This window comes from Cetorhinus maximus, chromosome 9, assembly GCF_964194155.1.
Source record: "Cetorhinus maximus chromosome 9, sCetMax3.hap1.1, whole genome shotgun sequence".
Lineage (NCBI taxonomy): Eukaryota > Metazoa > Chordata > Chondrichthyes > Lamniformes > Cetorhinidae > Cetorhinus > Cetorhinus maximus.
In genome coordinates this window covers 108,521,746-108,538,239 of record NC_135887.1, presented here as the reverse complement: position 1 = coordinate 108,538,239, position 16,494 = coordinate 108,521,746, and the positions used below count along the sequence as shown (strand labels likewise).

The window sequence follows — 16,494 nt, the reverse complement described above, 5'->3', positions numbered from 1 at the left end:
ATACACACACCTCACACATAAAAGACACTTTAATCACAGACAACAATAAGACACACAAATTCTGACCATGATATTATATAATCAGAATTACTGAAATGCTCTGCACACTTGTGTTGATTTTTCCCTCACCAAGTTTCTTCCAGAAAGTTCCATGGGCTATAGTCATCATCTAACACCTCACTCAAGCAATCATTGATATGCTAAAATTGACACTCAGTTTTGGAAGGCTATTTAACTATGGAGATCAAGTCAAACTTGATACAACCATAAAACTCCAAAATCAGAAACTTTCAACAGGGGTCATTTAGTCCATATAAATTTCAGATTGTTTTGGGTTCCTACCACAATTGCCAATCAGAGGCACTGAATTTTCAGTTTAAGTTATAAGAATAAAAAAACTCAGCTTGAAATTAAGATAGATACTTACTACATTCCAATTTCATTAGAACTATTAAACCCAAACCGCAGAATTTCAGGTGAGCACATTAAACTTCAATGCACATTTTGATGATCTCAAAATAAAATTTCAGTGTTCATTTTCCATTTGCAGTTTCTAACACAAACCACACTTCATGTGCAAGTACATAAAAACATAAACTTACCTTTGACAGTCAGTTGGGTTGTCAATTGTAAAGCTTCAATAAGTGATCGGTGTTTCACATAGCATATATAAGTATTGCCATTATCTTGCAGAGTTGGGCGCAACCTCAAACGGCTAGAAACACTGTAGGTTCCATCATCGTTTTTAACTGGGGATCCTGTGCAGATGTGTTTTGAAATTATTTGTTCCCCATCTTTTGTTTTCTGTCTCCAATTCATCTCAATTGAGACAGGATAAAAGCCAACACTGTCACACTTCACTGATTTCTCCGTACCATTCTCAATTGTGATTGTGGCCGAGGATAAGCTCACCTTTGGTGAGGCTGTGAAGATCAACGTAACAGATGTTTAATATTTAAGGAAGGCATTTTTTTCACCCTTTCACATCATGTGGACATGTAATGATGGCACACATTGAAATGTATAGAGCTGAAAATATTCTTTCCTCACAACTGGAGAGAAAAGCATACAATGTGTAGGGAAAAGCAGTACATTGGTGGAACATAGGATAATCAGGTGTCTCTACCCTCAGAAAACAGGCACTTGATGTTGTTGCAATTTTCTAGTTTAATGCAAAGAAAATTAATACAGTTCACTGACTGTCGCTGTCAATTAATCAGCTCGCTCTTTTGTTTATTTACATGTTACTGTGATGTGTGAGGATAACATTTTTTTTATCCTGCAGTAAGAAAACATTTTATTTCCCAGGCATGAATGAAAACACAATTACTTCATACTCTGACCTCAACTCAAGCAATATTCTCTCAAAATCCTTCAAAGAGCCATATGTACCCCTTCCCCTCCTGCATCATTTTTTTTAATTCGTTCATGGGATGTGGGCGTCTCTGGCTAGGCCAGCATTTATTTCCCATCCATAATTGCCCTTGTTCAGGGTGCATTTAAGAGTCAACCACATTGCTCTAGGTCTGGAGTCGCATGTAGGCCAGACCAGGTAAGGACTGCAGATTCCTTCCCTAAAGTACACTAGTGAACCAGATGGGTTTAGAAGAGTAAGAGGCAACTTGATTAAAACATATAAGATCCTGAGGGGTCTTGACAGGGTGGATGTGGAGAGGACATTTCCTCTTGTGGAAGAGTATGGCACTAGGGGCCATTGTGTAAAAATAAGGGGTCGCCCATTTTCTCTCAGAGGGTAGTGAGTCTTTGGAACTCTCTTCCTCAGAGAACTCTCTTCCAGCAGAGTCTTTGAATATTTTTAAGGCAGAGATAATAGATTCTTGATAAGCAAGGGGGTGAAAGAGTAGCAGGTGTAGTTGAGAACGTGGAGTTGAGGTTACAATCAGATCAACCATGCTATTACTGAGTGGCGGAGCAGGCCTGAAGGGCCATGTGGTCTACTCATGCTCCTAATTCTTTTTTTGTATGTCCTGTCTGATTCCAGGTCCAAAATCCAGGAAAACCTGAAAATCCGGCATGGTCTCAATTCCAAAGGTCCTGGATTTTGTGACCTGTGTGTGGGATCATGAACATCTTTGCCTGACCTGTTTTAAAATTAATGCAGTAGCTATTCAACAGATTGTATGATCAAAAAAGGAAAGTGTGAGAGACTCTTACCTGAAACAGTCATTGATGATTTTCCACTTCCATTATCTGGGGTTATAAAAACAACACAAGTGTAATCTCCTTCTTCAGCAAATTGCACATTTGGAAGAAAAAGGGAAGCGATTCCCTTCTTTAAGTCGTCATCAAGAATTGTTGCTCCTTTTCTGTACGGTGTATGTTTTCCACTAGTGAATTGATACACCTCTCGTCTGAGTGTATCTGGAGCGCCTAATTTTTGGATGAACCACTGGACCCCCACATTTTTCAGGTCAATTTCTCTCATGTGACCAGACACTCGGCATTCAAGATGAACATCTTCATTTACATGGGCTTTCACAGTTCTTGAATTCATTGACACAATTAGGTCACCTTGCTCTGCAATAATTGAGACCAAAGTTATCAGTATATAAAATTAATCTAACAGTGGGACAAAAATCAAAATGATGACTTATTCAATTGTTATAAATCAGTGGCTCTGAAGTTATTCCTTTCATCGCGTAAACACGCATATCATCATAGAACAGTGTATCCTTTGACTTACTAAACAACTCCATTGGGAGGTTTCCTAACATTTTGACAAAGATGCTATGGGAATGATATGGACCTTTACTATTTAGTCTTGCACATAACACTCACGAGTGAAGTTCTTCCTGTCACTTCAGCCATTCTAACATCATCTTGCATTTATGTAACACCTTCAAAACAGGATAACATCCCAAGTGCTTCACAAAAGCGCAGTCAAAATTTAACGACAAAACATAAGAGGAGATATTTGATGGTTTGACCAAAAGCTTGGTCAAAAGAAGTAGGTTTTAATGAGATATTTAAAAGGAGGACAGAAAGCTGAAGGGGTTTTTTAGTGCAGGAAGGAAATTTCTAGAGGCATGGGCCAAAAGAACTGAAGATTCAGCTGCCAATGGTGGGGCAAAGGGAGCTGGGGCTGCTCAAGGCCCAAACTGGAGGGACACAGAGTTAACTAAGAGTTTTGGGTTACAGAGTTGAGGAGGGGTGAGGCTATGAAGGATTTGAATGATTGAGAATTTTAAATTAGAGGTTTTGGGGAGCCAAGAACAAAACTAGGTCAGTGAGCACAAGGCTAACTGGTTACCAGGATTTAGTGGCAGTCGGATGATGGGTAGCAGATCTTTCAATGAGCTGAAGTTTATAGCTGGTGGAAAATGAAAAGCAGGGAAGGAGTGCTTTTAGAATAGTTGAGTCTGGGAGTTGACAAAACCGTGGTTGAGGCTTTTGATAACAAATGAGGCCCAGGTAGAGGCATGGAATATTATAAATGTGGAAGTAGGCAGTCTTTGACATGGAACAAAATGGGGTCAGAAGCTCAGCTCAGGGTCAAATAAGATATTGCAATTTTGAGTCTGTTTCAACCTGAAACAGGAGCTGTAAAGAAGATGCAATTGAGATAAAGGTACCTCTACATGAGTCTGTGGAAGGGGCATTGGCTTTACTGATGTCCAACTTGAACAAACTGCAGTCTATCCCTGATTGGGACTAGTTGTGAGAAAGCATGCTGATAGGGGCAGTGGAGGAGTTCAGACAGGTAGTGATGTCGAGCTGGGTGTCATCAGTGTACATGTAAACAAAGACACGTTTTCAGATGACATCACCTCGGCAACATTTAGAGGAGGAAAAGGTTGAGCCAAGGATAGATCGAGTAACTCCAGAGGTAATGCTGCACAGATATCATATTTTAACATATTTATGACCCATTTTGAGCAATGATTCATGCTGGCACATATTTGGTAAAATACAAAGATGATCGGTGCTTAAATGCTAAAGGTAGTTGCTTTCCCCAAAGACGAGACACTAAGCAATTAATTAGCTTGTCTCAAAATTCAATACACATTTGGCAAGAATTGCACTTGGGAGTCTCAGGACCAGGGCGCTCGGCAGGGGAACTGTAGGCTTTCCTTTCCAGCTACTCATGGAGAAGAGAAAATAAAGACAGTGACACGTGAATCTAGTTCAGTAGAGGCTGCAGGGTGATACATTGGAGTGGTGTATTTGATTTTGCTTAAGCCAAGAGAAATGATGTAGTGATGTGAGGAAAAATAGTGCATTCATTATTTTGTTTTACACAAAGACAAGTTGCATGGATTGAACCAACTGAATGTGATACCTGTCCTATGTTTATTTCTATAAAACAAAGTAACTTAACAATTTACATCTATCATTTGACCTATTGTTCACTTCTATCCCTCTGAAGATGGACTGAATGTATGTGCAAACATGATTATCAAGTCATAGAAGGATACCTATGCCAAATCCCTGTCTCGTGCAATCGTATGGTTAGATACTGAGCACGCGGGGAGGTGATGGCATAGTGGTACTGTCACTGGACTAGTAATCCAAAGACCCAGGGTAATGCTCTGAATGCTACCATGGCAAACGGTGAACTTTGAATCAAAAAAAATCTGGAATTAAAAGTCTAATGATGACCATGAAACCATTGTCGATTGTCGTGAAAACCCATCTCGTTCACTAATGTCCTTTAGGGAAGGAAATCTGCCTTTCACACCTGGTATGGCCTACTTGTGACTCCAAACCCAAAGCAATATGGCTAACACTGAAATGGCCTAGCAAGCCACTCAGTTGTATCAAACTGCTAAAAAGCCGAAAAGGAATGAAACCGGACTGACCACACAGCATCGACCTTGGCACCAGAAACAACAAAGGCAAACTCAGCTCTGTCAATCCTGCAAATTCCTCCTTACTTACATCTGGGGCTTGTGCCAACATTGGGAGAGCTGTCTCACAGACTAGTCAAGCAACAGCCTGGTACTCACAGAATCATATCTTACAGATAATGTCCCACACACCACCAGCAGAAGTAGTGGCACATTGGTATACAGTCGGGAGGGGGTTGCCCTGGGAGTCCTCGGCATCGACTCCAGACCCCATGAAGTCTCAAAGCATCAGGCCAAACATGGGCAAGGAAACCTCCTGCTGATTAGTACCTACCGCTGCCCCCCACGCCCCCCACCTTCTGTTGATGAATCAGTACACCTCCATGTGGACCACGACTTGGAGCAAGCATCGAGGGTACCAAGAGCGCAGATTGTAATCTGGGCGGGGCACTTCAATGTCCATCACCAGGAGTGGCTCAGTAGCACCGCTACTGACCGAGCTGGCTAAGTCCTAAAGGACACAGCTGCTAGACTGGGTCTGTGGCAGGTGGCGAAGGAACCAACTAGAGGGAAAAACATATTTAACCTCATTCTCATCAACCTTCATCTGTCCATGTCGGTATAGATAGGAGTGACAACAGCACAGTCTTTGTGGAGACGAAGTCCTGTCTTCACTTTGAGGATACCCTCCAGCGTGTTGTGTGACACTATCACTGTGCTAAATGTGATAGATTTTGAACAGATCTAACAACTCAAGGTTGGGCAACCATGAGGTGCTGTGGGCCATCATCAGCAGCAGAACTATATTCAACCACAATCTATAGCCTCATGGCCTGGCATATAACACAGTCCACCATTACAACCAAGCCAGGGGGTCAACAATGATTCAATGAAGAGTGCAGCAGGACATGCCAGGATCAGCATCAGGCATACCTAAAAATGAGGTGTCAACTTAACGAAGCTACAACATCGGACTAGTGTGCCAAACGGCATAAGCAACAAGCGATAGACAGAGCTAAGCTACTCCAAAAGCAACAGATCAGGTCTAGGCTCTGCGGTCCTGCCACATCCAGTTGTGAATGGTGGTGGGCAATTAAACAACACTCTGGCAGAGGAAGCTCCACAAATATCACCATCGTCAATGATGGAGGATCCAAGTACATCAGCGCAAAAGATAAGGCTGAAGCATTTGCAACAATCTAGTCAAGCAACAGCCTGACACTCACGGAATCATATCTTACAGATAATGCCCCAGACACCACCAGCAGAAGTAGCGGCACAATGGTATACAGTCGGGATGCAAAGATTGCAGCATTTGACCGACTGTGGCATCAAGTCACAGTGCAGTCAAACTGGAGTCAACTGGAATCAGGTGGAAAACTCTCCACTGGGCATACAATGCTTCATCAATGACCTTCCTTCCATCGTAAGGTCAGAAGTAGGGATGTTCTCTGATGATTGCACAATGTTCAGCACCATTGGCGACTCCTCAGACACTGTTTCAGTCCATGTCCAAATGCAGCAAGACCTCGACAATAGCCAGGCTTGGGCTGACAAATGGCAAGTAACATGCACGCCACACAAGTGCCAGGCAATGACCATCTCCAACAAGGGAGAATCTAACCTTCGCCCCTTGACATCCAATAGCATTATCATCACTGAATCCCCCACTATCAATATCCTGAGCATTACCACTGACCAGAGACTGAATTGGAATGGCCATTAAATACTGTGGCTACAAGAGCAGGTCAGAAGCTAGGAATCATCCTGACTCCCCAAAGCCCGTCCACCATCTACAAGGCACGAGTCAGGAGTGTGGTGGAATACTCTCCACTTGCCTGGATGAGTGTAGCTCCAACAACACTCAAAAAGCTTGACACCATCCAGGACAAAGCAACCTGCTTGATTGGCACACCATCCACAAATAATCAGTCCGTCCACCACCGACGCACAGTGGCAGTAGTGTGTACCATCTACAAGGTGCACTGCAAGAATTCACCAGGTCTCCTTCGACAGCACCTTCCAAATCCACGAACGATACCTTCTAGAAGGACAAGGGGAGCAGACACATGGGAACACCAACACCTGGAATTTCTCCTCCAAGCCACTCACCATCCTGATGTGGAAATATATCACTGTTCCTTCACTGTCGCTGGGTCAAAATCCTGGAACTCCCTCCCTAACTGAGGGTGAACTACACCACATGCACCACCACCTTCTGAAGGGCAATTAGGGATGGGCAATAAATGCTGGCCAAGCCATTGATGCCGACATTCCATGAATGAATAAAAAGACACACCCATAAACATAAGACACTCAGATGACTTAAATTGAGCTTGTAAACTCAGAGCTATAGGATTGAAGTTCTGTAAAGGAATTTCAAGGATCTAAATTCTAGATTAAGGAACAGAAGTGCCAGAGTTGTAATACCTCGATTACTCCTAGTGCCATGCACTAGACCAGACAGACAATTAAACATTTTGATTGTCATTGTGTGGCTGGGGGGAAGGTTTTCAGATTCCTTTGACATGATGCTTCAATTGTAGAGCCTTGGTCAAAACCAATATGGGTTACTGCGTTCAGTTTTGAGCATTGAATCTTGGAAAATATAAATTGACTTTGGACAGGGTACAGCACAGATTGTCAGAATGATAGCAAGACAAAGGGTTAAATTATGAGGTTTGGTTGTATAAACCTGGCTTGTATTCTCTTGAATTTAAAAGGTTGGGGTAATCTAATTAAGGTGTTAAAATGGTAAAGTTTCAATAGGGTAGATGCTACTGCTTTTCTAGTGGGCAAATCCAGAACAAGAGAGCATAATCTTAAAATTAGAGCTAAGCCGTTCAAAGGGAAATCAGGAAGCACTCCTTCACACAAAATGTAGCAGAAGTCTGGAACATTCACTCCTCCAAAAAGCTATTGGAGTTCAGCCAACTGAAAATATCAAAACTGAAATTGAGACTTTTGTTAGACAAGGGTATTAGGGTCACTGTACCAAGGCACCAGTATGCAGCTAAAATCCAAACTAGCCATGATCTGACTGAATAGTGAAATAGGCTCAAGTGGCTATTTCCCATTCCTATGTTCCAAAAAGTGTATAGCAACAGATCCGCGCCTGATGAAAGTTTTACTTGATTGGAAGTGAAACAATCTCAGCACAGCATCGCCTGGTGAAACTGGGAACTTTCACAAGCAGTACAAGTGCAGAGTCTCACCGGGCTATGTAGTTTGGAGAGAAAAATATAAGGATGAGAAAATTAAAAAGCAACAGATGAAAGATCTTCAGAAAATTCATCAACTTGGTTGCCTTCCATCTTTAAGCCCCTGTGCTGAAGCAGGCTGCTGTGTTAGCTGATGTCACTTAGTACAACCACTGGGGCACCTCAGAGCTTCCAGTCCTCACCCAGGCAGCAATGGAGGGAAACCAGATACGACTTCTGGATACTACTCATCTGTCAAACAGCCCCTGGACAGTCAATGTTTAAGCACAGTAACAATATATATTGTTTTAATGCATACAATTTCAACTAAAGTTATTTTAGTAACAAAGTGAAAGTCAGGAATAATTCATGTACATGCTTTTTTTAATCGCATTAACTTCTGCTTTGCAACCCAATCCCCAAAAGGAACATCAGTAACAGACGAGAGAGGGTCGGCTCTGCTCCAATATCATTTTAAACCCGGGGAAATCCGCAGCCAAAGTACAAACCCAGCCTGAAGCCGGCCCGGTTAGCGCTCCGCCCGCTCACCGCCACCGCCCGTCCCGTCCTGTCCTTTACCTGAAAGCGGTGCCAGAGTCACCAGCGCGACCAGAACCGGTACCAGGAACGGCAACGAGTTCTCGGCCCAGCCCATGGCCCCTCTCTTTCTCTCTCGGTCGGCTCCGAATTTCTCTCGCTGTCAGCAGGAAGCAGAAACAGCCTCGGCTCCGCGCAAGTTTCACTTTCGCCGGGGTGCGGGCGGGCGGGCGGGGCTGCGCGCGCACCCTCTACTTGCAGATTGAGTGGCAAAGATCACCTGGTGAATGTGGATCCCTCAACTAACATCACCCAAAAAAAACAGATCAAACATATTAATAAACACGGTACAACATAACGTCCGTTTCAATAAGGAAATGTATAGCCCTCTCAAACTTTCCTGGGGTAAATGGATAAAATAAATGTATCCCAGGCTGTTGAGGGAGGAAAGGGGAGAGATATCAGGGGCCCTGGCAGTAATTTTCAAATCCTCTCTGGCCACAGGTGAGGTGCCTGAGTACTGGAGGACTGCTAATGTTGTCCCATTATTAAAAAAGGGAGGAAGGGATAGACCAGGAAATTAAAGGCCATCAGTCTAACCTCAGTGGTGGGAAGTTACTCGAAAGAATTCTGAGGGACAGAATATATCTGCACTTGGAGAGATACAGATTAATCAGGGATAGTCAGCATCGATTGGTTAAGGGAAGGCCGTGTTTGACAAATCTGATTGAATTTTTTGAGGAGGTAACCAGGAGTGTTGATGAGAGTAATGCACTTGAAGTGGTCTACATGGACTTTAGCAAGGCTTTTGATAAGCTCCCTCATGGCAGACTGGTCAAGAAAGTAAGAGCCCATGGGATCCAAGGCAAAGTGGCATGTTGGATCCAAAATTAGTTGAGAGGCAGGAAGCAGAGGGTGATGGTAGAGGGATGTTTCTGTGACTGGAAGTCTGTTTCCAGTGTAGTTCCGCACGACTTGGTGCTGGAGCCCTTGCTGTTTGTGTACATAAATGATTTGGACTTAAATGTCGGGGGTATGATCAAGAAGTTCGCGGATGACACAAAAATTGGTAGGGTGATAAATAGTGAGGAGGATGGCCGTAAACTGCAGGACGATATCAATGGACTGCTTAGGTGGGCAGTGCTGTGGCAAATGGAATTTAAACTGGAAAAGTGTGAGGTAATGCACTTGGGGAGGGCTAACAAGGCAAGGAATTGCACTATGAATGGTAGGGCCCTGGAAAGTACTGAAGATCAGAGGGACCTTCATGTGCATATCCACAGATCCCTGTGGTTAGCTGGGCAGGTAGTTAAGGTGGTTAAGAAGGCCTGTGAGATACTTGCCTTTATTAGCCAAGGCATAGAATACAAGAGCAGGGAGGTTATGCTGGAACTGTGTAAAATACTGGTTGGGCCACAACTAGAGTACTCTGTGCAGTTCTGGTAACCACATTATAGGAAGGATGTGATTGCCCTGGAGAGGGTGCAGCGGAGATTTACCAGAATGCTGCTTGGGCTGGAAGATTGGATGCGCTGGAAGATTGGATAGGCTGGGGTTGTTTTCCTTGGAGCAGCGAAGGTTGAGAGGGGACCTGATAGAGGTGTATAAGACTATGAGTGGGGTAGATAGAGTGGATAGGAAGGCACTTTTTCCATTAGTACGGGGTCAATAGCCAGGGGGCATAGATTTAAAGTAAGAGGTAGAAGACTAAGAGGGGAGTTGAGGAGAAATGTTTTCATCCAGTGGGTGGTGGGAATCTGGGACTCATTGCCTGAAAGGGCGGTTGAGTCAGAAACTCTCATAACATTTAAGAAGTATTTAGATATTCACTTGCATTGCTGTAGCCTCCAGGGCTATGGGTCAAGCACTGGAAAATGGAATTAGTGTAGTCAGATCTTTCTTGACCGGCATGGACACAATGGGTCGAATGGCCTCTTTCTGTGCTGTAAACGTCTATGAGTAAAACAACTGAATTTAAATCCATTAAAACAAAATTACAACATCCCAGCCAAACAACCTAAAGAAGTAGAAGTCCTTCAAGCTTATTTTGGTCCATCATATTACACCATCTGTACTTCAGCTCATATCACACATGTAAGGTGATTTACTCCTAGAGCAAAGGTACATCTGATAGCAGGAGCAACATTAGAAACATAGAAAGTTTACGGTGTAGAAAGAGGCCACTTGGCCCATCCTGTCTGCACTTTTGCAGCAAATGAAATCCTCCCCCAGCTGAAGGTAAAGCAGTCTTAGCTTGGCCAAGGAGCAAGCTCTCACCATTGAGTCAGAAAGCTGAAGCCCATAATCTTGGTTGAGCTCAGCACTGCACTAAAAGAGTGTGGCATTATCAGAGGTGTCACTTCTTGGGTGACATGTTAAAGTCAGGCCCTGTCTGCCTGTTTAAGTAGATGTAAAAGATCATATGACACTACTTAGAGATCAGGAGAACTATCCAACATTTGATTTATTCCTCAGCTAATACCACTGAAACAGTGTGACTGGTTACTTATCTCCTGTTGTTTGAGGAACTTTGTTACACAACTTAGTTTGTTTACCTACATAGCAACAGTGATTACATTTCAAAAGTAATGTGTTGGCTACGAATGTTTTGGGATGACCCAGAATGTGAAAGATGTTTCATGAATGCAGTTGTTTTTTTTTCATTTATGGGATGTGGGGATCGCGGCTGGACCAGCGTTTATTGCCCATCCCTAATTGCCCTTCAGAATGTGGTGGTGAGCTGCCTTCTTGAACTGCTGCAGCCCTGTGGTGTAGGTACTTGCCACTTGTCAGCCCAAGCCTGGATATTGTTCAGGTCTTGCTGCATTTGGACATGGACTGCTTCAGTATCTGAGGAGTCGCAAACGGTGCTGAAAATTGCACAATCATCAGCGAACATCCCATTTCTGACTTTATAATGGAAGGATTGATGAAGCAGCTGAAGATGGTTGGGCCGAGGACACTACCTTGAGGAACTCCAGCAGCGATGTCCTGGAGCTGAGCTGATTGACCTCCAACAACCACAACAATCTTCCTTTGTGCTAGGTATGACTCCAACCAACGGAGAGATTTCCCCCTGATTCCCATTGACTTGAGTTTTGCTAGGGCTCCTTGATGCCACATTCAGTCAAATGCTGCCTTGGTGTCAAGGGCAGTCACTCTCACCTCACATCTGGCGTTCAGCTCTTTTGTCTATGTTTGAACCAAGGCTGTAATGAGGTCAGGAGCTGATTGACCTTCTCATCACTCTCTCATACACACCTTCATTGTCCTCATCCCGTCCATCGGAGTACGCACCACCCACACATGCCAGGCATACTTATCATCTGACGTGGTAGGTGTTCTGCTTACACTCCCTCCATCTGTATTCATGCAGGACAAGCTGGCACACAACAAAAGTAAGAAGTTGCAGACTGGTGGAAGAATGCCTGAAATCAAGGTCCTCAGGACATTGAAAATAGAGTCATCCAGTTGGCTGGGGAGGATCTGGGCCATTCCTGTGCCAATGATGAGGTCAGCGGTGCTCAACCAAGTGAGGATCCAGTGGTGAAAAATCCATTTGACACCCATGCTCTGAGTAATGTGTCCTGTTTCACAGGACACTGCCATGAACTAATTATCTCCCCTTATTTTCGCAGGCACATCTAGGAAACAATCAAGGGAGTCCTCAACCCAAGGTCTTGACTCAAGCCTCGAAGATACCTCAAAAGAAGAATCTGCTGAAATGTCATTGAAAACCTATCACAGTGCTCACATACACTCTCCACCCGAGCAGACACACACACCTGATGGGACCCAGCTTTAAAGTAGCCTGGGGTCACAATCTGGTGAGCACATCACACTGTCTGATCCACAGCAATCAGCTGCAGGGACTTCCCAGGTTTCTGGCTCTCAGAGGGCTGCTGGAGGCCAGAAATCTGCTGAGCCGAGTCAGATTATGAGTCTCTGGACTCAGTCATACATCAGTTGCTGGATCTGCAAAGCCAAGCTCGGGAACATCAGGAAGGGATGTCTGGTGCACCCCTTAGATTGCAAGGCACGATGGAGGAGTTCGTCCACCTTCAGCCTGAGGTGCTAACGCCGGCATGCCAACGCTCCGAGGGCAACACTGGTAGGATAGTGGCCGCTCTGGAGTCTTTGGTCCAGGGCATCGGTCGTGCACTTCTATGCAGGCTGAACTCCATTGCTGATGCCATAGTTGGCTTCCAATAGTGTTTGACACAGCGACAGTTAAGGAACAGCGATATATTTCCAAGTCAGGGTGGTGAGTAACTTGGAGGAAAACTTCCAGGTCGTGGTGTTCCCATCTATCTGCTGCCCTTGTCCTTCTAAATGGTAGTGGTTGTAGGTTTGGAAGGTGCTGTCGAAGGGGCCTTGGTGAATTCCTGCACTGCGTCTTGGAGATGGTACACGCTGCTGCTACACTGCATTGGTGGTGGAGGGAGTGAATGTTTGTGGATGTGGTGCCAATCAAGCAGGCTGCTTTGTCCTGGACGGTGTCAAGTTTTTTGAGTGTTGTGGGAGCTGCACTCATTCAGGCAAGTGGAAAGTATTCCATCACACTCCTGACTTGTGCCTTATAGATAGTGAACAGGCTTTGGGGAGTCAGGAGGTGAGTTACTCATCGCAGGATTCCTAGCATCTGACCTTCTCTTGTAGCCACAGTATTTCTTTGACTAGTCCAGTTCAGTTTCTGGTCAAGGCAACGTCCAGGATGTTGACAGTGGAGGATTCAGTGATGGTAATGCCATTGGACACGAAGGGATGATGGTTGGATTCTCTGTTGTTGGAGATAGTCATTGCCTGAAACTTGTGTGGCGCGAATGTTACTTGCCACTTGTCAGCCTAATCCTGGATATTGTCCAGGTCTTGATGTCAACGCAAGAGGGGCGTGGGGCAGCTCGATCTCACTCCAGCTTCCCCTTCTCTTCAAGGAGTCAGCCAGGGGCCCTCGGGCACCCATAAGGTGGAAGCTTAGTAGGTGCACACCCCGGGGACATCCACACAGGTGACTCTGGGATTGTCCAGCGCATCTGAATCCCCTCTTCCTGTGACACCAGCAAATCCAGCTCCACAAGTCGAGGAGGATACCATTGCCACACAGCAGGACCTTGAAAGTAGGCCCGGGCCCTCCGTGGCTCAGCCCTCCAGAGGACGACTGTTATCATAAACAGGGCGTAGCAGTCAGCTGGCTGCCTTCACCTCCGCTGTGGATGTTGGCGTAGTTGACCGAGATCTGAGTGACACGTGGGCGGGGTTGACGGCACCGTGCACCTGTGGAAAACCAGAGATCTGGATAAATCCCAGTGCTGTTGCTTCTTGGCTTTCCTGATCCCAGGTGAAATGCACAGAGTTCTGTGCCTTCATGAAGGTGACGTCCATGACCTCATGAATGCATTTGTGCATGGAGGCTTGCGATATCCCACAGAGGTCATCTGTGGAGCCCTGAAAGGACCCACTGGTGTAAAAACTGAGCGCTGTGGTCACTTTCATGGCCACTGACAAAGGATGCCCTCCATGTCCCCACGGCACCAAATCCTGCAGCAGGTGGCAGGTGTGACCGACCAGTTCCCTGGACACGTGTAGCCTTCAGCGACACTCGTTCTTGGTCATCTGGAGGAATGAAAAGCACTGTCTATAAACAAAAACAGAATTACCTGGAAAAACTCAGCAGGTCTGGCAGCATCGGCGGAGAAGAAATCAGTTAACGTTTCGAGTCTTCACGACCCTTCGGCAGAACTGAAGCGTAGTTAGGAGAAAGGTGAAATATGAACCCTGGGTCTAGCTAGGCAGCGACTAACAATGGCTCGCTGTGGCTCTTTTGTAGTGTGCCTGGGAGCCCCAGCCACCCCTTCTTCCTGAGGGTGCTACTCCTCCCTCTGCCCAGCTAGGTGTCTCCATCACTCTCTTCTCCTTCATCTCCACTCTCTATAAACCATGAGGCATACAGTTAGTTCACAAGGCTCCATGCTCCTGATGTACTACTCCTGCAGGATGAAAGAGAGAGACATGTGGGTTAGCTTGCATGTACTAAGAATCTCTCTTGGTTATGTCTGAACGCCCCTTAATGCATCCTGGAAAGGGTTGGCCACCAGTTGGATGGCCAGAGCATAGTGCGCTGCACAGCTGCCTGAAAGCCCACCCAGCTCTGCCCTACTCCGACAGGTGGCAGCTTAGCCCACTGGACTGCATGCTGTGCTCTCATCTCAGGCATAGACATTCTCCTAACCCGCACTGCAAGGTTGCGCTGTTAGCTTGAACCATGGGGCAGACCAATTGTTCTGCAGTCCACTAAAATGCTCATTAGATTGCAGCCTGTGCCTGAGGGGTGAAAAGCTCTGGAACATTTGGTGGCACTTTCAGGCCTCTACGTTGCTCGAATGGGCACATAAGCTAGAGGCCCAACTCCAAGCATGGCAATGTGGCTGCACCTGAACTGTCTCAGCTACGGAGAGTGGGCGCTTTGTACAAGGTTTCCCTCATGTGTGGCTGCTTCCCTCCACCACCAACCCCCCCCCCCCCGAATAACCCTGCATGTCCTTGAGCACCATCATCAACTGCAGTGCAGCCCATACCCCGGTGGTACACTGTCAGCCAGCCAGGAAAAAGCAACTTGCCTGTGCCCTCACCTGAATACGTGACACCTCAACCTTGAAGTCCAACAGGCAACCCTCACAAACGCTGCACAATGTTACTGTGCACTCAGCTCCGAGTTCCCCTCGAAGTGCAGCTCGCCAGGTGCATGCCTTAGAAATCCTTTTGTGAAACACGTAGGTGTCGACGTGCCCGGATAATTCAGCGTGGAGGGATGATTCTGCTGAGCAGAGCTTATAATGATATGCAGATGTATTAAAATGAAGTTCCTGATCTGTAGTGGCAGGAAACGAGGCCCACCATTGATGGACCGAGCGGACAATTGCAAACTGGTTTCACGACGTTGTGAAACGGATTTTTGGCCTTCCCACCATATTGTCCTCTCACACCCGCCATGAAGCCCAACGCCAACTGGCGCAGAAAATTCCATCCCATGAATGAAGCAAGAATCAGTTGGAAATTATTCTGTTTAGGTTGATGTAGGAAAACCAAACTGTGAAAGTCCCTCACCTTTAAAGTTCTTCTTTGCACGACTACTCATTTGCCAACCTGAAGGATTCCAATTCGTCTGCTCACTCGTCTATCCTGATTACTTCTCCACTGTCCTTGTTGGAGTTTGTTCCATTGCTGCTCCTTGCCCACCTACCAACTTATCCGCCTGCCCAGGCAATAGCAAGTACCTGCAGACTCACTGGCCTCGCCTCCATGTTTCCTGCCCACAAACTCAGCTATTTGCCTCACACTTTTCCTACCCATTCACCAAACTAAGTGGATCTCAGCATACCTCACTTCCTCAAATGTTTCTTGGCCCACCTAGAGTGTCTAGAGTGCTTGCTGACCCAACTACCAACCAACTCCCGCTAGCCAAATGCTTCTTCGGCTGTCCAACCCAAATGAATTCCACCTTGCCAACCAAGTTGTTTGTTTTTATTCATTCTTAGGATCTGAGCGTTGCTAACTGGATAAGCATTTGTTCTGTTAGGGGGAATACAGTAAGAATTTATTGAAAGGGAATTACTTAGAATCTCCAGGCAGACAGTGCGATCAAGTACATTAACATTTAAGGGTTACCAGAGGAACTTTGCTCACCCTTAGGGCCTGCAATCACCAGGAAGTCTCTGGGAGCCAGACTGGAGACGGAGGATGGAAACAAGATAGATTAAGTGTGCTCGTCAACAGATGAGGAAAGGACAGATGGTCCCAGCTTAGATAGGGGGAGAAGGCTCTGCCTGGGTGAAGGCTGAACAATGTTCTTCTCAGTGATGTAGAAATAAGCTGTATACTTGTAATTTGGTAGAGTGCTACCTCAAGCTGCTTTGGGTGGTTCACTCCTTGCAATTGCTCGAATGAACGAT

General features: G+C 45.6%; 1 protein-coding gene across 2 annotated transcripts in view; it reads right to left on the bottom strand.

Moving 5' to 3' along the window:
• LOC144684899 (uncharacterized) overlaps nucleotides 1–8,755 on the bottom strand; it is a 41,518-nt gene extending 32,763 nt beyond the window's left edge. For both annotated transcript variants that reach the window (XM_078549301.1, XM_078549302.1), the window contains exons 1-3: nucleotides 8,588–8,755; nucleotides 2,176–2,538; nucleotides 603–923 (exon numbers count right to left, since the gene is read on the bottom strand). In XM_078549301.1, the coding sequence (XP_078405427.1) occupies nucleotides 603–923; nucleotides 2,176–2,538; nucleotides 8,588–8,663 (760 nt within the window). In that variant the 5' untranslated portion in view covers nucleotides 8,664–8,755. The remainder of the gene's footprint in view (nucleotides 1–602; nucleotides 924–2,175; nucleotides 2,539–8,587) is intronic.
• Nucleotides 8,756–16,494: the final 7,739 nt, after the last annotated feature.